The sequence below is a fragment of the Piliocolobus tephrosceles genome, chromosome 2 (assembly GCF_002776525.5).
Source record: "Piliocolobus tephrosceles isolate RC106 chromosome 2, ASM277652v3, whole genome shotgun sequence".
Classification (NCBI taxonomy): domain Eukaryota; kingdom Metazoa; phylum Chordata; class Mammalia; order Primates; family Cercopithecidae; genus Piliocolobus; species Piliocolobus tephrosceles.
This window is the reverse complement of record NC_045435.1, coordinates 152,156,515-152,183,999: the sequence shown is the minus strand read 5'-3', so window position 1 is coordinate 152,183,999 and position 27,485 is coordinate 152,156,515. Positions and strand designations below refer to the sequence as shown.

General features: G+C 38.5%; 1 protein-coding gene across 10 annotated transcripts in view; it reads right to left on the bottom strand.

Annotated features, from left to right (window-relative positions):
- Positions 1-27,485, bottom strand: part of ANKRD28 (ankyrin repeat domain 28) — a 198,453-nt gene that overhangs the window by 50,323 nt on the left and 120,645 nt on the right. For all 10 annotated transcript variants that reach the window (XR_002730699.2, XM_023207369.2, XM_023207368.2 and 7 more), the window contains 4 exons: positions 25,697-25,897; positions 24,083-24,170; positions 6,846-6,988; positions 3,390-3,602 (listed from right to left, as the gene is read on the bottom strand). Coding sequence is in view for 9 of the 10 variants with exons in the window: in XM_023207369.2 (XP_023063137.1) it covers positions 3,390-3,602; positions 6,846-6,988; positions 24,083-24,170; positions 25,697-25,897 (645 nt within the window). In the remaining variant the exon portion in view is untranslated. The remainder of the gene's footprint in view (positions 1-3,389; positions 3,603-6,845; positions 6,989-24,082; positions 24,171-25,696; positions 25,898-27,485) is intronic.

Sequence of the window (27,485 nt, the reverse complement as noted above, 5' to 3'; positions counted from 1 at the left end):
AAAGAAAGAAAGAAAGAAAGAAAGAAAGAAAGAAAGAAAGAAAGAAAACAAAAACCAAAAATTAGATCTACAAAAATCCTAATGATTGATCTCACAGGCAACCAAAAACAGTAACTACAAGCCAAACATTTCACAGTATGTTTTTAGGTTTAAACTTCAAAACAAGCATTTGGTGCATTTTGCTTAGCTGACCAAAATCTATTCTTAAAGAAGAACAGTGTGGGTGGGAAAACATGTGCATATAAATAAAACAATCAGTGCAGTAAGGTTCATGTCAAGCAGTTCTAAAAAACACACCTATGCTGCTTTATAAACCTGATTCATTTTACCTCTACCACTTTGTAGGAAAAGGAATTTAAAACCTTAGAAACTGAGTTATTACAAACTTAAAGTCACATTCCAATTTCTAGTCATCTATAACTTGATCAAAGTCAGAAACAACAAAATAGAGAATATAGTGGGAGGAAAAGATTAAGCAGGAAAAAAGAGATAATGTGGTTAGGAATATGAGGGTTAGCAAATCACATTTTTATAACAAGGGGCAAGTGTCAAGTGTCCCCACAGTCAATCAATAACTTAATAACACTGATTTTACAAACATAAAAAATACAGGTGTCAGGAATGAAATATATTCTTGCTGGTTGAAAACTCACAGCTACCAACATATTGTGTGTAAACGCGGGAAGGGACCTGAGAAATCAACATGGGAAACGTGTTTCAACAGAATTTGGCAATAAAATAATTGGACAATTGCATATAAATGAGATGTCACACACCCTTAGGTGAAGTTAAGACAACTTTTGTGACATCTATTTTGAAACCGACATCACAGGCTGTTGTTGCCTTCCAATCTACTTAAATATATCTTAATCCCTTTGTTAAAAAAATTCACTTGTCATGTATGAAATTCACCACTGAGTTTTCTAAATTATTAAGGAGGTAACTTCAAATAGGACCACTGGTTTCAGTATTTTACTCTAAGTGGGTCTCTTATAGGACTGATTCTCAATTCTACATTTCAAAAGAAAATACAGACTTAAAAACAATCACAGGTACTACAGTCACCTACGTAGACACTAACAGAATCAAGTGATTCATCATCATCAAATTATATTAAATATTCATGCCAAAATGGCAGTGCATAAAACAGGAAGCCCAATCTCTATCCTTTAAAGACAGCATCATGTGAACTAAAAAATGCATAGTAGCTGATGACGCCGGTAAAGTTCCATAATTTCCATAATACTAACATACAAAGATGATTTTACCTACAATCACTATTATAAACAGGTCTCACAGAGACTGAGAAAACTTGGTTGTGACGTTTGCTTTTGAAAATGTTAAGATAATTCCAAATTTTTTATTTTTGAAATAGCCTAACTTTCATTAAAGAAACATTACTGCGCCTTTGAGGAAAAAACTAATTTTTCTCCTCACAAGGGTTTAGATATTTTTCTGGGCCCTAATTATCCAAAGTGCAGGAATTCTTCAAATTAAAATAAGCAGTTCAAACTTGTAATAAATAAACTTTCTAGTAATTACCTAAACTATAAAAAATGTTACTAGCTGATTTGACTGAGACCTAAAAACTTATAAAAAGATGGTTTAGCTCTAATCATACTGGGGCACTTTATGACATCTCACGCCTTTCTTCCTTGGGTGTAGTATGTATACATTTTTGTCCTGTAGTTGAGAGAGGGCAATTTAAAGCAATGACCTAATTACAGATGGATTTGTTGCTGTTACAGCTGTCAGAATTGACCTGTGGCATCATTAAAGGCTTCACTGAACTTAGGTAAGAAAATCTGATGTAATTAAAACGCTCTGAGAAGTATTTTTACTAATCCTAAATGGCTCAATTTTGTGTCTGGTTTTCTTCATACCACCAGATAAAGTTTGGCAAGTGCTCAAAGGATGAATTGATAAAATTAATACAGAAACAACTAAAGAATTCTAGAAAATCTAAGATGATTATACATTATAAAATAGCAATGCTCAAAATCTGGATTGCATGTGCTCTCTTATAAAATTATACAGTGAAAGCATATTTATTGTGACTCTAGAATTTTCATTCATTTGAAGCAAGATCTCACCTGTTGCCCAGGCTAGAGTACAGTGGTGTGATCACAGTTCACTGTAACTTTGAACTTCTGGACTCAAGAGATCCTCTAGCCTCAGCCTCCTGAGTACCTAGGACTACGGGATAATTTTTAATTTTTTTGGGTAGAGATAGAGGTCTTGCTATGTTGCCCAGGCTGGCCTTGCTCAAGTGATCTTCTCGCCTTGGCCTCCTAAAACACTGGGATTACAAGCATGAACCAGACTGTGTCTGGCCAAAATTTTCATTCATTCCTTTATTTATTTTTTGAAACAGAGTCTCACTCTGTAATCCAGGCTAGAGGGCAGTAGCATGACCTCAGCTCACTGTAGACTTGACCTCCAAGGCTCAAGAGATCCTCCCACTTCAACCTCCCAAGTAGCTGAGACTACAAGCATGAGCCACGATGACTGGCTCATTTTCTATTTTTCTGTGGAGCCAGGTTATGCTGTCCATGCTAGTCCTGAACTCCTAGGCTCAAGTGATCCTCCTACCCCAGCCTCCCAAAGTGGTGGGATTACAGGCAGGAGCCACTATGCCAGTCCAGATTTTTCACATATTTCTAAAATCCAAATGCTTACTCTTGAAAGTGATTGTAACAAAAAAACCAAAAAGCAACTATTCCTTATGTGCAACACACTGATATTTTTCCCAACACTGTATAAAATTTGAAAAGACCTGTAGAGTGAACACCCATATATATACCATCTAAATTGTACCACTAGTATTTTACTCTATGCCTTTTATTGTAGATTCTTATGTCCTTCCATCCACCCAATTATTTGATGCTTTTTAAAATTAGATAGACATCATACATTTCACCTCTAAACACATTAATAGCGTTAAACATCTGTTTAGAATTTTCCTTCTAAAAGAAAATTTATATGCTATGAAAGCATACAAATGAACTACCTTATGAGTTTTGACAAATCTATGTAATATAAACCCCTGCCAAAATATAAAACATTACCACCATCACATAAAGTCCCTTCATGCCCCTTTCCCAGTTGATCCCTCCTCACAATGGCAATAATTGTTCTAATTTTTTTCAAGTATAGATTCTGGACCCCCATATAAATGGAATTTTATTGGTTCTAGAACCTTACATAAATGGAAAGAATGTACATACTCTTGAGTAAGCCTTTCACTCAGCATAATATTTTAAAGATTTATCTATGTTCTTGAGTTTATCAATAGTTCCTTTTTATTGCAGAATGGTATTCACCACTGATGTTGTTTTAATAGTGACATACGAAATACTTAAAGTATAGATTATGATTTTGTTCCTTACCTTCATATTGACATCAGCCCCATTGCCAACTAGAAGCTCTAAACACAATGCTCCATGTGTTGATGCAGCAGCAAAGTGCAAAGGAGTAAATCCTTTTTCATTCTTTTGATTTACAATAGCACCACAGTCTATAAGTTCATTCACTACAACATCTTGTCCATTATAGCAGGCTACATGAAGAGGTGTATTTCCATAGGCATTTGGTTCATTCATCTATCAGAAGGGAAAAAAATGTGAATGTTAAAGTAGTTTTGCTAATTATCAATGTTGTGAGCTATTTTAGCAACCTGTGGTTGCAATCAAATTACTAAAGTGAGAAACGGAGATAGGATAAATACAGAGATGAGGCTTATAATTCTAAAGTTGGTGTAAAGTAATAAACCCTTGACAAGCATTTTGGTATTACATTGATTTTATACATTCAGGGAATGTAATTCACATATACAATGTCTACTTCACGACAAAACTGAATAATACGAAAGAGGTATTTTAGGAAAATGTAAACTAATGTATTTTGAAAGGCGTTCTAGGTAAAGGATTTACTACAGAATTAATTATAATCATAAAAAATGAACACAAACTGAAGATTCTGAGGGATATTCAGTAACATGCATATTTTCAACTTTTTCATTTTGCACTGACAAAGGCTAACCGTAGTAATAAAGTACAGATCAAGATTTTTAAAACAATGAATGGCATGTTCTATTTATTTAATTCATTTTTTGCCACAAACTTGGGCTCCTAATATTTTCCAGTGTCATATACAAGTATTTTATCACAAGTCAAAAGAGTATGCTCAAAAATGAGAAACAATTCCTGTAATTAAGGGTTTTGCTTTTCTCTTTTTTTTTTTTTCCTGAGACAGGGTCTCACTCTGTCGCCCAGACTGAAGTTGAGTGGCACAATCTCAGCTCACTGAAACCTCTGCCTCCCAGGCTCAAGCGATTCTCCTGCCTCAGCCTACTGAGTAGCTGGGATTACAGGCACGTACCACTATCAACTGGTTAATTTTTGTATTTTAGTAGAGACGGGGTGTCATTATGTTGGCCAGGCTGGTCATTTGAGGTCTCCTGACCTCAAATGATCACCCACCTCAGCCTCCCAAAGTGCTGGCATAGGCGTGAGCCACCGTGCCAAGTCTTGTTTTTCCATTTCTAGTAAATAAGGGAATACTTTACATGATTACTGTGTAGTAAAGAATCTGACCTCTCCCAGAGAGGTCTGTCCTTTGCCCTTGGCTTCAGGGAGGTAATCTATGATATATCTGATAAAAAAAAGTCTCTATTTAGAGTGGGAGCTTCGGGTCACCCGGTATTATGTATTTGGAGACTGAAATCAACCACATGGACAACCAATCAAGCCATGTAATGGAGCCCCAATAAAAACCGAAAATGAAGCTCAGGTGAGCATTCCTTGTTGGAAATACTTCATTCATACTGCCACACACTGATGCCAGGGAAGGAGAGTAATGGGTCCTGACTCTGTGAGGAGGGGCTAAGGGAAACTTTGCCTTTACAATAATCCTGCACTCTACCCTATGTGTCTCTTCCTTTGGCTGATCTCAGTTTGTATCTTGTCCCTGTAGTAACCACAACTGTGAGTATAAAGCTTTTCATGAATTCTGTGAGACTTTCTGGTGAATTATCAAACCTGAAAGTGGTTTTGAAAGCCTTCTGAACTTATAGTTGGTCGTAAGTAAAGGGTGGCCTTGTGTGGAGACTCTGGACCCTAATCTTGTAGTTGGCCCCAACATAATGCAGCTTTAATTAACATTTCTTTTCTGGGATCACTGGTAATAGAGGAAGAAAAAAAGTCTGAACACTTAATTTTAATCAAAGTATCTAGATTTTTTCACAAGAACACAGACAAGGAAAAGATTCTCCCTCAGAGCCTCCATAAGGAACCAACCTTGCTGACACCTTGATTTAGAACTTCTATATTCTAAAACTTTGAGAAGTTAAATTTTTATTAGCCCTCCAGTTTGTGGTAATCCCCCAGGAAACTAAAAACAAAAACAAAAAACAAAAACAAAAAACACACAACTGGGGGCCACATGTTACTAAAAGGCTGTAAGTCTGGCCACTTATTTTGATGAACAAATAGTCACCAGAGTTTATAAATGTAACTGACTGTCAATAAAGTCAGTTTTAAAAATTGCACCAGAATGGACTTGAAACAGTAATCAGAAACAAAGTTGCCTCATTTATCCAGATCAAGGATCTTTTAAGGTATTATTTCACTCTGCTGAAACAGAGATATAGAAATTGAGTTGAGATTTTTGCAACGTCTTCTTGTGATCCTCACACTTTCAGTATTTATTAGCTTGTTTCAGGCAGTGTTTCACATCGTCCATAAGTTAAGAGCCTATCTAGCCCTACAGTTCTGTCATGTATTCTTTGTCCAACCAGGCTATCACCTACTTTTCTTGGTTTTTTGTAGCTGATCTGAACTGTATGCCTCTAGCAGATCCTTATGCTACATCTTCCAATTTGCTGTTTTAAAGAACCAATGAGTTCTTCAAAATGTGTGTTTTCAAGAATCAGGACATTGTCATAACTCTACCTGAAGTAAGAATAAATACGCTGACTGGGATGGGCGCGGTGGCTCATGCCTGTAATCCAAGCACTTTGGGAGACCAAGGCAGGAAGGTCACTTGAGGTCAAGAGTCAGACACCAGCCTGGGTAACAGCGAGACCTCATCTCTACAAAATAAAAAAATTAGCCTGTAGTTCTAGCTATTCAGGAGGCTTAGGTGGGAGGATCACTTGAGCCCAGAGTTCAAGGTTGCAGTGAGCTGTGACTGTGCCATTATACTACAGCATAGGAGACAAAGACCCTGTTTCAAATAAATAAATACATAAACAAATGAGGGAGTAAAGTACTTATGTTTAAAGGATGGCTTGTGAAAAGCTGTACAGGTATTTTAAGTTACCTCAATTCAGGAATCAAATATATCCAAATAAAGCAGCATCCCCTTTTAACCAAACAGAATTATATAGTAAGGAATACTTATACTTGGTGGGCAAAAAGCCTCGTTTTCCTGCCCAGCTCTTGCCAATATTCTGTAATGTAAACTGCTACAATCATTTTAAGAGAATATCAGACTAGGCAAAGAAGACTAACAATAACCCAGCTATCTAATAATACAAGTGTGTCTGATCTACTGGTTCCCACAAGTGAAATGGAACTACAGGGCCTGGAATGCAATATAGAAGAAAAACTGGCAATAAACCACACACCTTTGAAGTGTATTTTACCTCTTAACATGCTTTGACTATTTACATGCCTTGATCATAAATCACTGCATTAGGTATTATGTAAAGGACTATAAATACCCAATTAAAACATGAAAACATTGTATAAAATAATTTCTTAAACCTGAAATAACTTCTATCAATATTGTAATAAGTATAAAAAGGGCTCCATAATTTCATACTGTTCAATTAATATACCTACATCAACTCCAAGATCTAGAAGGTACTTGACTACGCTGATCATTCCACTAGAGGCTGCTGCATGAAGAGGTGTGTAAGACTTTTTATCCTTGCATGTCACTTCAGCTCCATGCGACACAAGTAATTTCACTACTTCAATGTGACCTAAAAATGTGTTTTTGAAGAAAAAATAGAGATGAGCATATGAAAACTATTAAATATAATCCCAAATATCTTTAAGCAAATTTAAAAAATGAAAATAGAAGATGCATGACAAGTCATCAATGAATCATGTTAACTTGAGAAAGAATAGAAGGAAAATTTTAAGACTTCAGGGGTGGGCATAATGGCTCATGCCAATAATCTCAGCACTTTGGGAGGCTGAAGTGGGAGGATCATTTGAGTCTAGGAATTTGAGACCAGCCTAGGCAACACAGTGAGACCCTGTCTCCACCAAAAATAAAAAAAATTAGCCGGGTATGGTGGCATGCACCTATAGTCTCAGTTACTTGGGAGGCTGAGGTAGAAGAATTACTTGAGCCTGGGAGGTTAAGGCTGCAGTGAGCTGTGATCATGCCACTGCACTGCAGGGTGGGCAACAGAGCGAGGCCTTATCTCAAAACAAAACAAGACAAAAAAAAAAAATAGAATTCAGGGTAATTCTGATAAATGTTGGCAGAGATAATTAGTAATTAAAAAGAATGATAGCCCTCTGTATACACTGGTTCCATATCTGCAGATTCAACCAACTGCAGATTGAAAATATTTGAAAACATAAAAACAGTAAAAAAAATAAAATAAAATAAAATAAAATAAAAATAAAAATAAAAATGTAGTGCAACAACTATTCACATTGTGTTAGGTATTATAAGTAATCTAGAGATGAATTACAGAACAAGTTATACGTACATACTATGTAAGGAACTTATATAAGGAACTTGAGTATCTTCTGATTTTTGTATCCAAAGAAGTCTGAAACTAATACCCTAAGGATAACAAGGGACAACTAAAATTCCTTTGATTATTTTATTCGGTGATAACCCTGCAGTCTATAACCTTCCTTTTGCCTAGATCTTGTTTTTGGTCTAAGGTTACTTTAATACATTCATAAATTCTAAAGAAAGCTTTTCATTTCTAATGCTGGCATACTATATCATATGTACTTTGCTTTATTGGGCTTTGCAAATATTGCATCTTATTTCTTAAAAATTGAAAGTTTGTGGCAATCCCGTGTCAAGCAAGTCTATTGGCATCATTTTTTCCATCAGCATGTGCTCATTTCATATGTATGTGTCACGTTTTGGTTATTTTTGCCAATATTTCAAACTTTTTCAATATTATTTTATCTGTTACGGTGATCTGTGATCACTGATCTTTGGCATTCCTACTGTAATTGTTTTGGGGCATCACAAACTGAACTCATATAAAGTGGTGAACTGATCAGGCATGGTGGCTCACGCCTGTACTCCCAACACTTTGTGAGGCTGAGGTAGGCGGATCACCTGAGGTCAGGAGTCGAGACCAGCCTGGTCAAAATAGTGAGACCCTGTCTCTACTAAAAATACAAAAATCAGCTGGGCATGCTGGCACACACCTGTAGTTCCAGCTACTCGGGAGGCTGAGGCCCGAGAATCGCTTGATCCCCAGAAGTGGAGGTTGCAGTAAGTCGAGATCACGTGACTGCACTCCAGCCTGGATGACAGAGTGAGACTCTGTCTCTAAAAAGGTGGTTAACTTAATAAATGTGTATTCCAACTACTTCATTCCCTCATCTATCTCCTTTTCAGACCTTCCTCTTCACTCAGACACAATAGTATTAAAATTAGGTCAAATAATAACCTTACAGCAGCCACTAAGTGTTCAAGTGAAAGACAGTTGCACATCTCTCACTTTAAATCAAAACCTAGAAATAATTAAGCTTAGTAAGAAAGGCATGTTGAAAGGTGAGACAGAATGAAATCTAGGCCTCCTGTGACAAAGTTACCAAGTAGTGAATGCAAAAGAAAAATTCTTCAAGAAAATTAAACATGCTATTAGTGAATGGATTAATGATAAGAAAGCTAAGTAGCCTTACTGATGATACAGAGAAAGTACTAGTGGTCTGGATAGAAGACCAAACAGCTACAACATTCGCTTAAGCCAAAGCCTAATCCAGAGCAAGGCCTTAACTGTCTTCAATTCTGTGAAGGCTGAGAGAGGTGAGGAAGCTACAGAGGAAAACTTTGATCGAGCAAAGGTTGGTTCATGAGGTTTAATAAAAAAAGATGTCCCTATAACATAAAAGTGCAACGTGAAGCAGCAAGTGCTGATGTATTAATACAAGCTGTAACAAGTTATCTAAAAGATCTAAGATTATTAATGAAGGTGGCTACATTAAACAACAGATTTTCAATGTAGATGAAACAGCCTTCTATTGGAAGATGCCATTAAGGACTTTCATTGCTAGAGAGAAATCGATGCCTGCCATCAAAACTTCAAAGGACAGGCTGACTCTCTTGTTAGAGGCTAACGCAGCTAGTGACTTTAAGTTAAGTCAGTGCTCATTTACCATTCTGAAAATTCCACAGCCCACATGAATTATGCTAAATCCACTTTGCCTATGCTCTAAAATGGAACAAAGCCTGGATGACAACACATCTGTTTATAACATGGTTTACTGAATGTTTTAAGCCCACTGTTGAGACATACTGCTCAAAAAAGAGAAGATTCCTTTCAAAATATTACTGCTTATTCACAATGTACTTGGCCAACCAAGAGCTCTTATAGACAAGGAGATTACTGTTGTTTTTGAGCCTACTAACACAACAGTCACTCTGTTGTCCCTGAATCAAGAGTAATGTCAACTTTCAAAGTCTTTTTATTTAAGAAATAACATTTGACATGGATATAGCTGCCATACTGATTCCTCTGATGCATCTGGGCAAAGTAAACTGAAAACCTTCTGGAAAGGATTCATCATTCTAGATGCCATTAAGAACATTCTTGGCCAGGTGTGGTGGCTCACACCTGTAATTCCAGCACTTTGGGAAGTCAATCACCTGAGGTCAGCAGTTCGAGACCAGCCTGGCCAACATGGTGAAACCCTGTCTCTACTAAAAATACAAAAAGTAGCCAGGCATGGTGGCAGGCACCTGTAATCCCAGCTACTTGGGAGGCTGAGGCAGGAGAATCACTCGAACACAGGAGGTAGAGGCTGCAGTGAGCCAATATCACACTACTGCACTCCAGCCTGGGCAACAAAGCAAAACTCTGTCCAAAAAAAAAAAAAAGAAAAAAAAAAAAAAAAAAAAGAACAAAACGCATTTCTGATTCATGGGAGGAGGTCAAAGTATTAATATTAACAGGAGTTTGAAAGAAGTTGATTGCAACCCTCATGGATGACTTTGAGGGATTCAAGACTTCAGCGAAGGAAATAACTGCAGATGTGGTAGAAATAGTGAGAGAACTAGAATAAGAAGTGGAGCCTGAAGATGTGCCTGAATTGCTATAATCTCATGATAAAATGTGAACAGATAAGGGGTTGCTTCTTATGGATGAGTAAAGACAGTGGTTTTGTGAGATGGAATCTACTCCCGAAGATACTGTAAATGTTGCTGAAATGACAACAAAGTTTTTAGAGAAGTGACTCCAATTTTGAAGGAAATTCTATTGTGGGTAAAATGCTATCAAACAGCTTGCCACGCTACAGAGAAACCTTTTGTGAAAGGAAGAGTCCATCAATGCAGCACATCTTTGTCTCATTTCAAGGAATTGCCACAGCCATCCAAACCTTCAGCAACCATTCACATTGAGGCAAAATTCTCCATTAGCAGAGACTATGACTTGCTAAAGGTTCATATGATAGCATTTTTTTTTTAGCAATAACATATTTTTTAAGACAAGAACACTGAAAATTAATAAAAAAGACATGTACATTGTTTTAGATGTACTGCTATTGCACACTTAATATACTATAGTATATACCATAAACATATTTTGTAATTAAATATTTTTAGAAATGGGGTCTTGCTCTGTCACCCTGGCTGAAGTGCAGTAGTGTGATCACATCTCACTGCAACCTAAAACTCCTGGATTCAGGTGATCCTCCCACCTCAGTCTTCTGAGTAGGTAGGACTACAGATGCATGCCACCACACTGGGCTAATTTTTAAATTTTTTTGTAGAGAGAGGGTCTTGCTATGTTGCCCAGGGTGGTCTTGAACTCCTGGGCTGAAGCAGTCCTCCCATGTTGGGCTCCCAAGATGATAGGATTACAGGTGTGAGCCACTGCAGGCAGACTAAACATATCTTTTATATGCACTGGGAAACCAAAAAATTTTTGTGATTTGCTTATTGAGATATTTGCTTTGTTGTGGTAGTTTAGCACCAACCCCACAATCTCTCTGATCTCTGCCTTACTGGAATTGTTTCAATCTGGGAGTTTCTTAGGCTTGTTTCTTTAGAATATCAGGTCTTTAGAACATGCAGCCAAAAATCTCTTTTTCCTTTTAATTTCTACCAGATCTCCTTAACCAACTTAGTTTACTACTCATCATTGTAACCATGAGGAAAAGGTTGGTTATACTGTGTGATGGTTAATAATCAACTCCAAATCTCAGTGGCTTAAATAATGTTTTTATTTCTCTCTCAACCGTAACAGGTTGGCAAGAGGGCTCTGCTCAGTTACTCAAGGACCCAGGCTCATGTAACTGACATCATCTTGAATGTGGCTGGTCACTGTGCCAAAAGGGGAAACAGACTGCAGCGTTTCCTATCAGTAATTAAATGCTCCAGCCCAGACCACTGTTGCTTTCATTCATTAGCCAGAACTAGTCCTAGGCCCCACCCAACCACACAAAAAGGCAAGGAAGGGGGCCATGTATCTGGAAGGTGAGAGAACCACTATTCTCCTTTTGTAACTTGTCACTTATTTGTCAGATTAGATTATACAGTGCTTTCTCCTCCTCCCACAAACCTTCCCACCTCTGTGTCTTTGTTCATGAAACACGTTCTTTATGTGGAACATTCTGCTTGGATGTCTCCTCCCAATCATTGCTATTATACTAATCCTTGAAAAAACATGTCAGATCCAACCTTTCCTGACCAACCCAATCAACTCTCTTCCCTAGAAGCCCTATAAGCCTTGTGATGTTTCTTAAATGGAATCATTAATTACTAACTCTTTAATTACTTTTTGTGCATGAATCCCCAAATATATACTTTCAGAAGACTGTTCTACTTCTTGATATGTTCCACAAGGCCAAGAGCAGCATACAAAACAAGTGCCCAATATATGTTAGTTACATTAAAGAAATTCCTTGTGATGTCATTTTTAAAATCCCTTCATAGAGAATGACTCTATAAAAAGTTAATAAATTATAAAATAAGGGTTTCAAACAGAGGCACCCCTCCCTCAAAAAAATTAACCCAGGATACTGCAAGATGCATAAAGAATCAGGCAGATTCAGTTGTTTATATATAAATTATCAATTAGATATTTTCAGCCTCTTTCCAACCATTTTAATATGAAAAAGAAATATCTACTATTATGTTTCTAGAAAAGAAATAATGCAATGAGTTGTTAATTTTTAAAAATCAATTAAACATTTTTTTGAGACAGGGTTTTGGCTCTGTCACCTTGGCTGAAATGCAGTGGTACGATCACAGCTCATTGCAGCCTTGACTTCCTGGGCTCAAGTGAGGTGTGTGCCACCACACTCAGCTAATATTAATTTTTTCTTTTGGTAGAGAGAGGGTCTCGCTATATTGCCCAGGCTGATCTTCAACTCCTGGGCTCGAGGATCTTCCCATCTCGGCCTCCCAAAGTGTTGGGATTACAGGCATAAGCAACCATGCCCAGCACAAGGTAAAAAATATTTATTCAGTACCTTCTGTGTCAAAGTCATCACAATAAGGTAACCTGAGGCTAAACTTGGTAACCTGAGGCTAAACTTCTAAAAGTACTGAAAGCAACAGTAAAAATGAACGTGTAAAGGGACCTTGAAAAGTTTGACGGCAGGAGCAAGCACAAGGTGGGAAGAAGAAAATGATTAATTCACTTGAAGATGAGGTGGGGCGCTACAGAACAATGACAAATAATTCAATAGCGTTAAGTATAAGAGGTAGGGCCTAAAAGGAAATTAACGGAGCCTCAACCAGGAAATGGAAGGCCAGGGCTAATAAGGAAAACTGGGATAAATAAATTACAAGACTACACATAATCCCCAATGTCTCTTACACTAACACTGATGAATCTGAATATAACCTAGAGGTGACAATGCTTGTACTTTAGGTTTGTCTGTAACAGCAGTGAGCAGTCAATAGCTTCTTACTTTCACATATTTAACTCTTTAATCCTGTATTCCTAGAATGGCTGAACAGTTTTAGAAGCTACATATCAGTATTCATCTTATTATGTGCTTAAGGGAAGGAAGAGACACAAAAAGGGTAATTATAAATCTCTGCCTAGTTATGCTCACAAATTAAATGGGCAGTGTTATATGGTACTATGGTTTATTTATTTATTTATTTATTTATTTTTTATTATACTTTAAGTTCTAGGGTACATGTGCATAACGTGCAGGCTTGTTACATATGTATACTTGTGCCATGTTGGTGTGCTGCACCCATCAACTCGTCAGCACCCATCAATTCGTCATTTATATCATGTATAACTCCCCAATGCAATCCCTCCCCCCTCCCCCCTCCCCATGATAGGCCCCAGTGTGTGATGTTCCCCTTCCCGAGTCCAAGTGAACTCATTGTTCAGTTCCCACCTATGAGTGAGAACATGCGGTGTTTGGTTTTCTCTTCTTGTGATAGTTTGCTAAGAATGATGGTTTCCAGCTGCATCCATGTCCCTACAAAGGACGCAAACTCATCCTTTTTTATGGTTGCATAGTATTCCATGGTGTATATGTGCCACATTTTCTTAATCCAGTCTGTCACTGATGGACATTTGGGTTGATTCCAAGTCTTTGCTATTGTGAATAGTGCCACAATAAACATACGTGTGCATGTGTCTTTGTAGAATAATAATTTATAATCCTTTGGGTATATACCCAGTAGTGGGATGGCTGGGTCGTATAGTACATCTAGTTCTAGATCCTTGAGGAATTGCCATACTGTTTTCCATAATGGTTGAACTGGTTTACAATCCCACCCACAGTGTAAAAGTGTTCCTATTTCTCCACATCCTCTCCAACACCTGTTGTTTCCTGATTTTTTAATGATTGCCATTCTAACTGGTGTGAGATGGTATCTCATTATGGTTTTGATTTGCATTACTCTGATGGCCAGTGATGATGAGCATTTTTTCATGTGTCTGTTGGCTATATGAATGTCTTCTTTTGAGAAATGTCTGTTCATATCCTTTCCCCACTTTTTGATGGAGTTGTTTTCTTCTTGTATATTTGTTTGAGTTCTTTGTAGATTCTGGATATTAGCCCTTTGTCAGATGAGTAGATTGCAAAAATTTTCTCCCATTCTGTAGGTTGCCTGTTCACTCTGATGGTAGTTTCTTTGGCTGTGCAGAAACTCTTTAGTTTAATTAGATCCCATTTGTCAATTTTGGCTTTTGTTGCCGTTGCTTTTGGTGTTTTAGACATGAAGTCCTTGACCATGCCTATGTCCTGAATAGTATTACCTAGTTCTTCTTCTAGGGTTTTTATGGTATTAGGTCTAACATTTAAGTCTCTAATCCATCTTGAATTAATCTTCGTATAAGGAGTAAGGAAAGGATCCAGTTTCAGCTTTCTACTTATGGCTAGTCAATTTTCCCAGCACCATTTATTAAATAGGGAATCCTTTCCCCATTTCTTGTTTCTCTCAGGTTTGTCAAAGATCAGATGGCTCTAGATGTGTGGTATTATTTCTGAGGACTCTGTTCTGTTCCATTGGTCTATATCTCTGTTTTGGTACCAGTACCATGCTGTTTTGGTTACTGTAGCCTTGTAGTATAGTTTGAAGTCAGGTAGCGTGACGCCTCCAGCTTTGTCCTTTTGATTTAGGATTGTCTTGGCAATGCGGGCTCTGTTTTGGTTCCATGTGAACTTTAAAGCAGTTTTTTCCAATTCTGTGAAGAAACTCATTGGTAGCTTGATGGGGATGGCATTGAATCTATAAATAACCTTGGGCAGTATGGCCATTTTCACGATATTGATTCTTCCTATCCATGAGCATGGTATGTTCTTCCATTTGTTTGTGTCCTCTTTGATTTCACTGAGCAGTGGTTTGTAGTTCTCCTTGAAGAGGTCGTTTACATCCCTTGTAAGTTGGATTCCTAGGTATTTGATTCTCTTTGAAGCAATTGTGAATGGAAGTTCATTCCTGATTTGGCTCTCTGCTTGTCTGTTACTGGTGTATAAGAATGCTTGTGATTTTTGCACATTAATTTTGTATCCTGAGACTTTGCTGAAGTTGCTTATCAGCTGAAGGAGATTTTGGGCTGAGACGATGGGGTTTTCTAAATATACAATCATGTCATCTGCAAACAGGGACAATTTGACTTCTTCTTTTCCTAACTGAATACCCTTGATTTCTTTCTCTTGCCTGATTGTCCTAGCCAGAACTTCCAACACTATGTTGAATAGGAGTGGTGAGAGAGGGCATCCCTGTCTTGTGCCAGTTTTCAAAGGGAATTTTTCCAGTTTTTGCCCATTCAGTATGATATTAGCTGTGGGTTTGTCATAAATAGCTCTTATTATTTTGAGGTACGTTCCATCAATACCGAATTTATTGAGCGTTTTTAGCATGAAGGGCTGTTGAATTTTGTCAAAAGCCTTTTCTGCATCTATTGAGATAATGATGTGGTTCTTGTCTTTGGTTCTGTTGATATGCTGGATTACGTTGATTGATTTGCGAATGTTGAACCAGCCTTGCATCCCAGGGATGAAGCCCACTTGATCATGGTGGATAAGCTTTTTGATGTGCTGCTGAATCCGGTTTGCCAGTATTTTATTGAGGATTTTTGCATCGATGTTCATCAGGGAGATTGGTCTAAAATTCTCTTTTTTTGTTGTGTCTCTGCCAGGCTTTGGTATCAGGATGATGTTCGCCTCATAAAATGAGTTAGGGAGGATTCTCTCTTTTTCTATTGATTGGAATAGTTTCAGAAGGAATGGTACCAGCTCCTCCTTGTACCTCTGGTAGAATTCAGCTGTGAATCCATCTGGTCCTGGACTTTTTTTGGTGGGTAGGCTACTAATTGTTGCCTCAATTTCAGAGCCTGCTATAGGTCTATTCAGGGATTCAACTTCTTCCTGGTTTAGTCTTGGGAGGGTGTAAGTGTCCCGGAAATTATCCATTTCTTCTAGATTTTCTAGTTGATTTGCGTAGAGGTGTTTATAGTATTCTCTGATGGTAGTTTGTATTTCTGTGGGGTCGGTGGTGATATCCCCTTTATCATTTTTTATTGCGTCTATTTGATTCCTCTCTCTTTTCTTCTTTATTAGTCTTGCTAGCGGTCTGTCAATTTTGTTGATCTTTTCAAAAAACCAACTCCTGGATTCATGGATTTTTTGGAGGGTTTTTGTGTCTCTATCTCCTTCAGTTCTGCTCTGATCTTAGTTATTTCTTGCCTTCTGCTAGCTTTTGAGTGTGTTTGCTCTTGCCTCTCTAGTTCTTTTAATTGTGATGTTAGAGTGTCAATTTTAGATCTTTCCTGCTTTCTCTTGTGGGCATTTAGTGCTATAAATTTCCCTCTACACACTGCTTTAAATGTGTCCCAGAGATTCTGGTATGTTGTATCTTTGTTCTCATTGGTTTCAAAGAACATCTTTATTTCTGCTTTCATTTCGTTATGTACCCAGTAGTCATTCAGGAGCAGGTTGTTCAGTTTCCATGTAGTTGAGCGGTTTTGATTGAGTTTCTTAGTCCTGAGTTCTAGTTTGATTGCACTGTGGTCTGAGAGACAGTTTGTTATAATTTCTGTTCTTTTACATTTGCTGAGGAGTGCTTTACTTCCAATTATGTGGTCAATTTTGGAATAAGTGTGATGTGGTGCTGAGAAGAATGTATATTCTGTTGATTTGTGGTGGAGAGTTCTATAGATGTCTATTAGGTCCGCTTGGTGCAGAGACGAGTTCAATTCCTGGATATCCTTGTTAACTTTCTGTCTCGTTGATCTGTCTAATGTTGACAGTGGAGTGTTGAAGTCTCCCATTATTATTGTATGGGAGTCTAAGTCTCTTTGTAAGTCTCTAAGGACTTGCTTTATGAATCTGGGTGCTCCTGTATTGGGTGCATATATATTTAGGATAATTAGCTCTTCCTGTTGAATTGATCCCTTTACCATTATGTAATGGCTTCTTTGTCTCTTTTGATCTTTGATGGTTTAAAGTCTGTTTTATCAGAGACTAGGATTGCAACCCCTGCTTTTTTTTGTTTTCCATTTGCTTGGTAGATCTTCCTCCATCCCTTTATTTTGAGCCTATGTATGTCTCTGCATGTGAGATGGGTCTCCTGAATACAGCAGACTGATGGGTCTTGACTCTTTATCCAGTTTGCCAGTCTGTGTCTTTTAATTGGAGCATTTAGTCCATTAACATTTAAGGTTAATATTGTTATGTGTGAACTTGATCCTGCCACTATGATATTAACTGGTTATTTTGCTCATTAGTTGATGCAGTTTCTTCCTAGCCTCGATGGTTCTTTACATTTTGGCATGTTTTTGCAATGGCTGGTACTGGTTGTTCCTTTCCATGTTTAGGGCTTCCTTCAGGGTCTCTTGTAAGGCAGGCCTGGTGGTGACAAAATCTCTAAGTATTTGCTCATCTGTAAAGGATTTTATTTCTCCTTCACTTATGAAACTTAGTTTGGCTGGATATGAAATTCTGGGTTGAAAATTCTTCTCTTTAAGAACGTTGAATATTGGCCCCCACTCTCTTCTGGCTTGTAGAGTTTTTGCTGAGAGATCTGCTGTTAGTCTGACGGGCTTCCCTTTGTGGGTAACCCGACCTTTCTCTCTGGCTGCCCTTAAGATTTTTTCCTTCATTTCAACTTTGGTGAATCTGGCAATTATGTGTCTTGGAGTTGCTCTTCTGGAGGAGTATCTTTGTGGCGTTCTCTGTATTTCCTGAATTTCAATGTTGGTCTGCCCTACTAGGTTGGGGAAGTTCTCCTGGATGATATCCTGAAGAGTGTTTTCCAACTTGTTTCCATTTTCCCCCTCACTTTCAGGCACCCCAATCAGACGCAGATTTGGTCTTTTTACATAATCCCATACTTCTTGCAGGCTTTGTTCATTTCTTTTTCTTCTTTTTTCTTTTGGTTTCTCTTCTCGCTTCATTTCATTCATTTGATCCTCAGTCGCTGATACTCTTTCTTCCAGTTGATCGAGTCAGTTACTGAAGCTTGTGCATTTGTCACGTATTTCTCGTGTCATGGTTTTCATCTCTGTCATTTCGTTTATGACCTTCTCTGCATTAATTAGTCTAGCTGTCAATTCTTCCACTCTTTTTTCAAGATTTTTAGTTTCTTGGCGCTGGGTACGTAATTCCTCCTTTAGCTCTGAGAAGTTTGATGGACTGAAGCCTTCTTCTCTCATTTCGTCAAAGTCATTCTCTGACCAGCTTTGATCCGTTGCTGGCGATGAGCTGCGCTCTTTTGCAGGGGGAGATGTGCTCTTATTTTTTGAATTTCCAGCTTTTCTGCCCTGCTTCTTCCCCATCTTTGTGGTTTTATCTGCCTCTGGTCTTTGATGATGGTGACGTACTGATGGGGTTTTGGTATAGGTGTTCTTCCTGTTTGATAGTTTTCCTTCTAATAGGACCTTCAGCTGTAGGTCTGTTGGAGATTGCTTGAGGTCCACTCCAGGCCCTGTTTGCCTGGGTATCAGCAGCAGAGATTGCAGAAGATAGAATATTGCTGAACAGCGAGTGTACCTGTCTGATTCTTACTTTGGAAACTTCCTCTCAGGGGTGTACTCCACCCTATGAGGTGTGGGGTGTCAGACTGCCCCTAGTGGGGGATGTCTCCCAGTTAGGCTACTCAGGGGTCAGGGACCCACTTGAGCAGTCTGTCCCTTCTCAGATCTCAACCTCCATGTTGGGTGATACACTGCTCTCTTCAAAGCTGTCAGACAGAGTCGTTCGCGTCTGCACAGGCCTCTGCTGCTTCCCCTGTTATTTTTTAGCTGTGCCCTGTCCCCAGAGGCGGAGTCTACAGAGACAGGCTGGTTTCCTTGAGCTGCTGTGAGCTCCACCCAGTTCGAGCTTCCCAGTGGCTTTGTTTACCTACTTAAGCCTCAGCAATGGCGGGCGCCCCTCCCCCAGCCTCGCTGCTGCCTTGCGGTTAGATTGCTGCAAGACTGCTGTGTTAGCAAGGAGGGAGGCTCCGTGGGTGTGGGACCCTCCCGGCCAGGTGTGGGGTATATTCTCCTGGTGTGCCCGTTTGCTTACAGCGCAGTATTGGGGTGGGAGTTACCCGATTTTCCAGGTGTTGTGTGTCTCAGTTCCTCTGGCTAGGAAAAGGGATTCCCTTCCCCCTTGCGCTTCCCAGGTGAGGTGATGCCTCGCCCTGCTTCAGCTCTCGCTGGTCAGGCTGCAGCAGCTGACCAGCACCGATTGTCCGGCACTCCCTAGTGAGATGACCCCAGTATCTCAGTTGAAAATGCAGAAATCACCGGTCTTCTGTGTCGCTCGCGCTGGGAGTTGGAGACTGGAGCTGTTCCTATTCGGCCATCTTGCTCCGCCCCCTGGTACTATGGTTTAAATGTGTCGTACGAATTTCATATGTTGGAAGTGTAATCCCCAAGCCAACAGTGTTAAGAGGTAGGAACTTTAAGAGGTGATTAGGCAATAAGGGCTCTGTCCTCATGAACAAATAATGCTATTTTGGGAGTGAGCACCTTAGAAAAGATGAGTTTGACTCCCCACAATGTGATGCTTCAAGAGGGCCCTCACTAGATGCTAGTGCCTTGATCTTGGACTTCCCAGCCTACAGAACTGTGAGGAAATAAATTTCTGTTCTTTATAAATTACCCAGTCTAGGACATTTAATTTTAGTAGCATTAAATAAACTAAAACTTGTGGTGAGGTCCAAGAAACACAGAATATCTTTTTCATCTTCAACTGAGAGGCCTAAAAAGTGACACTTAGCAGGTGAGAAACAACAAAGCCATTCTGGCCCCCCTAAAATACACACATTCAACTATTCTGGGAGCTTAACTAGAGGTAACCTGCAAAATCCCCCTGACCTTCAGTTGTATGAAAACAGTTGTTTAGTCAAGCTTAATTCTTAGTAGGTAAAAGGCCTGATGCACTCTGCTTAACATGTAAGCCTCTTAATGTAAGATGTACAGTTTTACATCACATAACCTAGTTGTTCCTGTCTTGAAGAGTAAGCCACACCAGAATATTCAGAAAGACTGAGATGAAAATCTACAGGCTGTGAGAAAGGGACCTTAGGATGCAATAGGGAACTTGCTTTTGGCTATATTACCTTCAATTAACACAAGAAAATGGCCCAGTACATAACTAACAGCACATATCTTTAGTGTAAACCACCATGCACCAAGCTTTCAGCTTTTGGCTTTAAAAATAGGGGCATCTGCAGAAGTTCAAGACCAGCCTGGTCAACATGGTGAAACCTCATCTCTACTAAATATACAAAAATTAGCTGGGTGAGATGGCAGGTGCCCATAGTCCCAGCTACTCGGGAGGCTGAGTCAGGAGAATCACTTGAACCTGGGAGGTGGAGGTTGCAGTGAGCTGAGATCGCGCCACTGCACTCCAGCCTGGGCAACGAGGGTGAAATTTTGTCTCAAAGGAAAAAAAAAGGTGGGGGGGACATTTGAAAAGGATGTTCCTTTTTTTATCTTCCTTTACACTCACACTAAAGGTCAGAACTGCAATGCAATATGGATTCTTGGGCTTCTGCCCAGTGCATAGCTACATGGTGTCTACAGTTTCCTAGTCATGCAAGTGTGATGGAAGAAAGGCTATACCTTAGCTGTGCTCAGTTCCCAGTGCTACTCCCGCAGAAAGCAGGACCCTGTTTAGGTTGATGATCCCATAGTGGGTAGAAAATTCTGAAGTACAGAGGGACTGGGGATGTTGCCCGCTTAGAAAGGAGAGCTTGCCCCAGTGGAGGTCAAAAGCATCACTCCATGGTCTGAAAGGGGAGGGGGAGAATGCACTGTCTTCTAACACCCAGGGAATTAAAATAAATACACTGCAGCAAACAGTTGGGATGTGTTCACTGAAAGCAGAGGTATACATACACAGGGTGGCAGAATCGCTGCTGGCCAAGGTGAAGGCACCAGAGCTCTATGTGGAGAGGTGGAAGATGCTTCATGAGCTAAATCCCAATCCCAGGGGAGCTGGTAAGACCACGGTCAATGACAGACACACTTAACCTTATCTCCTATTTGGTCAGAGCAGGACAAGCAAAAGTATGCTGTGAGGTATGGGGGAGAACATATGGTACTGGTCCCTGCAGTCACGGCAGTCAACAGATCCCTCGGCAAAGGGATACCAACTACTAGTACCTCATACTATGCCACAGTAACCCTAGATCAAGTTCAGCATATACTTTATTCTGAAACAGACGTTTCCTCTCATGCCTTTGGCAGAAGAGCGGCACTGGATTCTTGATGAAGCCAGGAATATTCTGTTGAAAACGTCTGGAGGCACGTTTTTTTCACATGAGGGGAAAAAAGTTTCTTTTTACAAACAAGCCCAAATCCTTGTAGCAGATATGTGGAAAGTATTAGAAGGAAAAGGAGATGGCTGCTTTAAGACATCTCCAGACCAGGCGCAGTGGCTCACACCTGTAATCCCAGCACTTTGGGAGGCAGAGGCAGGCTGATCACCTGAGGTCAGGAGTTTGAGGACCAGCCTGGACAACATGGTGAAATCGCGTCTCTACTAAAAATACAAAAAAATTAGCCAGGTGTAGTGGCGGGTGCCTGTAATTCCAGCTACTTGGGAGGCTAAGGCACGAGAATCGCTTGAACCTGGGAGGTGGACTTTGGAGTGCGCTGAGATCGTGTCACTGCACTCCAGTCTGGGTGACAGAGCAAGACTCTGTCTCAAAAACAAAAACAAAAAAACAAAAACACATCTGCAGTATTACTTGTTTGCTACTACAGATTACTTCAGCTTCTTGCTCACCTTGGACCTCTGAAATACTCTTATGAACTACTGAAGAACCTTTCCAAAGCAGAAATACTGTCATATGGGGATAAGCAAGAGTAGGAAATCAGCATGCTCACTTTGGTTGTGTTGAGCTGATCTGCGATTGCCCTCTGGGGCTTATTGGAAAAGGAACGAAAAACGACATATCACCGTGTATTCCCAACTTCATCATTTATCTGCTTAATTTTGACTATATTTTTCTTTTCTGTGGACACACTGTTAGAAATAGTGAAGGCACTTTGTTTTCTTTAAGTATCATTTCTTAAAATTAATCATGCCTTATGTGACTAATCTTCAGTGATAATATTTCATCTATTCAACTGATATCATTTCTCAAAATGTAATTTTGATACAAAGGAGAGAGAGAAGCTACGGTCTCTGATGCATGAGTGCTGTTGCTTTTGTAAAAAATCAGTGTTGACACCTTATTTTAAATGTTTTATTGGTAATGAGAGTGGGTTTTCTACACCATGATCTTCAATTTAGCATACCTATGTAGAATTTTTATACTGAAATTGAATAATGATTTTCAAAACTTTTCTTAAAAAAGAAAAAAAAAAGGATTCTACTGCTTTTGGTTGTTTTCATTTTAGGTATAGGACTTCCCGGGGTCCTGTGGGTATCTATAACTGGTTTGATATATACAGACATATAGGTATAGACTTATCTATCTAGAAAGAATGTATTATAACTGGTTTGTATCTATTTTACATATTATACAGTTGACCCTGGAATAACAAAGGTTTGAACTGTATGGGTCCACTTATACATGGATTTTTTAACACCACATGTGGTTCAAAAATACAGTATTCAGGGGATGTGAAACGCTCATACATGGAAAGCCAACTTTTTGTACACATGGGTTCCCCATGGCTACTGTGGGACTTTAGTATGCAAGGATTTGGGTATAAGCAGGTGGTCCTGGAACCAATCCTCCACATATATGAGGGATGGACTATATAGCTCTTGAGTTAAAATTCCTCTATTCAATCTTCTGTTAATCTTTTAGTTTTTAAATGAGAGTCAAGAAAAGACAAAACCAAGAACAGAAAGTAATGAGGATAAGCTATGGCTCTAAGAAAAGTAGTTAGCTAGATGTCTTTGTAATCAGGTAATGTGACTGGTAAATCAGGGACTGATACAAGTATTACACAGAAAACATGTCAGTTCATATGTGCTTTTTCTCACCCAGGAGTTAAAAGAGCAGAAGCACAGAATTATAACCTCTGGCAGAAGAAAAAAAGCCCTGAGCTCTATGGCTGCAAAGTGAGTTCTTTCAGCTGTCTTAAGAACCTTGAAAAATGAATGTCTACATCCATGGCTTCTTCCCAGAGGCACAACCCCAGCCTTATAGGACTTTAAGGATTTATGGCAAGGTGTACTTCCTCTACACTTAGAGATCTACTTTCCTCTGCAGTTTTAGCAACCAAAAGCGAGCATTTCCATTCTGCTGTTTTTGAGTGCATTTTAAAATATCCTGTGATAGGCTGATTTGCCTCCCAGGTTCTGCAAGAACCAATTAATGTTTCTGTTAATGCTGTGGTCACAGTTGCATAGGTTTTGGGTGGTCTATCCCAGGCCTATTATTCCCATGAGCTCTATTAGTTTTAGAGTACAATTTTGCAGACTGTAAGATTTTTCAAGAACATATATATTATGTTACAGCAGAAAAGTCTGTATTCCAAGCCCCAGTTTCTTTCTATAAAATTACTATTATAGAAATCAAACATGATAACACACATTTAATCTACTAGTTGGCCCAAAATAATAGGCTTCTTAATGTATCTTTGTTACTTTTACCTTAATATTCTCATACAAACAAAAATGGGTATGAGAATGGGCTTTAGTAAACATCAGTCATAAATTATGTACATCAGTCCTAAATTATGTACTCTAGCCTGTGTCTGGGACGTCTCTTCCTTTAAAGGTAAATGGAATTAATTTCAAACAGCTTTTAGATGAACTGGACTCAGTGCACTCCAAACCTCCCCCGTTACCAGGGTTGTTCTACCTGGGCATCAAACTCAGATACTGTGTAGCTTTTCAGTACCTTTAAAGACAAATGTTATATCAACAGCAAGAACTTCAAATGTACAACTTTTCTAAATCTATAATACCAAAAACTAAATTTAAAAAGTACATACCCATATATGCTGCCCAATGGATAGCACGCCTATCTTTCTTGTCAAAAGCATTAATATTGGCACCTCTAGACAAGAGTAGTTTGACCATCTGGAATAAAAGTAAACATGGTGTCATCAAAATTGTGAAGCACAACTGTCTATAAGTGTACATTTGTGACAGTTACTTATCTCAATTTCTCTGGCACTACATTTCTGCAGTTGCTGAACAGAAGGAGCTAGACTAAATACTGAAGGTCATTTAACATAACAGGACAATGTATGAAAAAATGGTTAACTGTGGGTACTACTGAAGTCAGGCATCAGTACCTTTTTAGGATGCCACTTTGCACCTTGGTATTTTATGAACTAAATACAAATCTGGAAAGTCTAAGGCTGAATATTTAATAAGAGGTTTTGTTCCTATTCATAGTCCAAAATGTTAAAAGTGCATTCTCATTCTAGAAATGTCTTAAACTTAATTCAAACACAAACATAGTGCCTACAATATAATTAGACCTGAAGGTCACTGCATAGTCTGTGTGTACCAAAAATAGTAACTGCAACTAACCATATTTATGATAATTTCTCCATTGGAAGGCTACTGCAGATTTCAAATAGGTATACATCTATAACCTTAACTGCAGTAGAGGCAAGGATTCTTTATATTGCAAAATCAGAGAAGTACAGTAGTCTCCCCTTATCTGCAGTTCCGCTTTCTGCATTCAATTACCTGTCATCAATCATAGTCTGAAAATAAGTGACTACACTGCAGTTAGTGGGATATTTTGAGAGACAAACTACACTCATGTAACTTGTATTAAAATTGTTCCACTTTATCATTATCTCTTACTGTGCCTAAATTATAAATTAAATTTTATCATTGGTATGTATAGAAAAAAAACATAGTATCTATAGGGTTTGGTACCATCCAACGTTTCAGGCATCCATAGGGGGTCCAAGAATATATCCTCTGTAGATAAGTGGGAACTACTTTGAAAAAGACATGACAGCCACTAGCTCCCAGCCACAGAATCTTGGGAATATTACTTTACCTATGAGTTTCTATCCCTGCAACAAAAATGAAAGACTAGACAAGTTGGCTTCAAAGGTTCTTCTGTTACCTTCTACAAATCTTCAGCATACACATAAACTCCAACCTTTGCTATGACAACACCTGCCACAGACAACATTTGTTGTGTAAGATAACTACATAGCAATTTTCTTAAATTGTTTTGATGGTTCTGTCACTAAAGAATTCTCTTGATTAAATGTTAATAAACTACTAAAAAGCATGTTTTCTAAATTCTGCCTTCCTTTGCTATTTACTCTACTTCTAGAAGAACAATATATCTCTGTCTTCACATATTTTTTCCTCCCCCAATAATAGAACATACTTTTCCTGTTGTGTTAGAAGAGTTGGCAGTGTTCTCCTTGGTCACCCCAGGTTGACTGTGCACAAGTAGTATCTACTAAATACATTTCTAAACTTAAGGAAGTTATAAAAGGAGGCAAAATTGTCAAAAATGAGAAAGAAAAATAGTTCTGTATGCTTTTACTATGCAAAAATCAAGTTCTTTAATAACTGGGGGGGGAGGGGTGGACAGAAGGAGAGAAAAATCACTGAATGCCACCTACCTCACCATGTCCACTGAAAGCTGCATGATGTAATGCAGTCCTCCCTGCTCGATCAGATACGTTTACATTACTCAGAAGAGGTACCAAAGCTTCAGCACACTTTACAGCTTTATTAGCAGCAGCTATATGTAAAGGGGTTTGCCAATTTTTGTCTCGAGCATTAACATCTGCAGAATGCTTCAAAAGTACCTGAACTGCTTCCTAAAACATATGAAGATAAAAGTTACAAAAGAGAAATGAATACAAATGAGTAAGAGTTTGAGAAGTTATTTCTATATATAGTGTGCATGTGTTTGTGTATAAATATATATGTGCATAAATCTACATTTATTGTGTATTGTGTATAAATCTACATATGAAGAAAATAAAAAAGCTCTCACAGAATTCACTATAAACAAGTAGGAATTTACCCAAGGAAACAAAACATTTTGAATGTAAAGGCAATACTCAGAGTACTCAGAGCCATATAAGATGCATCAAGTTCAAATATTCCCTTTCCCTACCCTACCATTAAATGCATAAACATTCCTATCAAAATATGCAAGAAGAAATACTAACAACTATTATTCAAAAACATTCATTTCTTATATCTTATTTTTATAGGTAACAAGATACAATTTATACTTTGAATAAATAGTTTTTTGGTTTTAAGAGACAGAATCTCACTCTGTTGCCCAGGCTGGAGTGCAGTAAAGCAATCATAGCTCACCGTAACTTCAAATTCTTAAGTGATCCTCCCACCTTAGCTTCCTGAGTAGCTAGGACTACAGGTGCATGCCACCATGCCTGGCTAATTTTTTAATTTTTTTGTAGAGACAAGGTCTTGCTATGTTGCCCAGGCTGGTCTCAAACTCCTGGCCTCAAGTGATCCCCTTGCCTGGGCCTCCCGAAATGTTGGGATTACAAACGTGAGCCAGTTGTAGAGCCATGCCTGGCTCTTTGAACAACTTTAAGCAATAGATTTATTACTTTACATTGCATATACAAAAATTAAAAACATACTCAATGTATTATATTTTTCAATGTATTATACAGGCTATATTTTTACAAAATGAAAAATCACTAGGATCTATTTCATGGAGAAAAAAAAAAAAGACACAACATATACAAAGTTGTTTTTGCAGTGCTGCTGAGAGAGAAAGTTAAGACAATTTAAGAGTCTACTGTCCAAGGGATTTATCTCCCAGAAGCGCATGGAAAACCTCACAACACTACCTCTATAAATTGGACTCATGGCAGAATTCCAAGGAATTCAGTAGGCCTTAACATTAACCAATATAATCAGAACTAAACTCAGCAAAAATTTTCTCCTTTCAGTGATAACCCTACTTTTTGGTAAATGAATGCCAAACTGCATATGAAAACGAAAACGACCAAAACCAAAACAGAATATGGGTTATCATGTCAATTCTATTATTTACAAGGCATACTATTCAAGTCCTATAAAACTAACCCTAAATGTTCTTATCTGCAAAGAAGATGGGGGTGGGGGAAATAACATCTGCCTACCACTCTTTTCAAGTATGCTATAAAGCACAATAAACTAATATACATGAAAAGTGTTAGAAAGTGAAAATAGCTATAAATATACAGAGCATCCAGGAAGACTGAACAAAATACTATTAGCCATGAATCACCCATACCATTTTAGGCCTCTGAAATAAAAAGTAGTCGGAACTGTTCGAAACATGGGAAATAGCACCAGTACTTAATAGGGTTGGCAAAAGACTGAAGAGATGCCCAGTTATCTATCAAATTGCGAAGGAAGTCAGTCAGCTAATCAAAGACA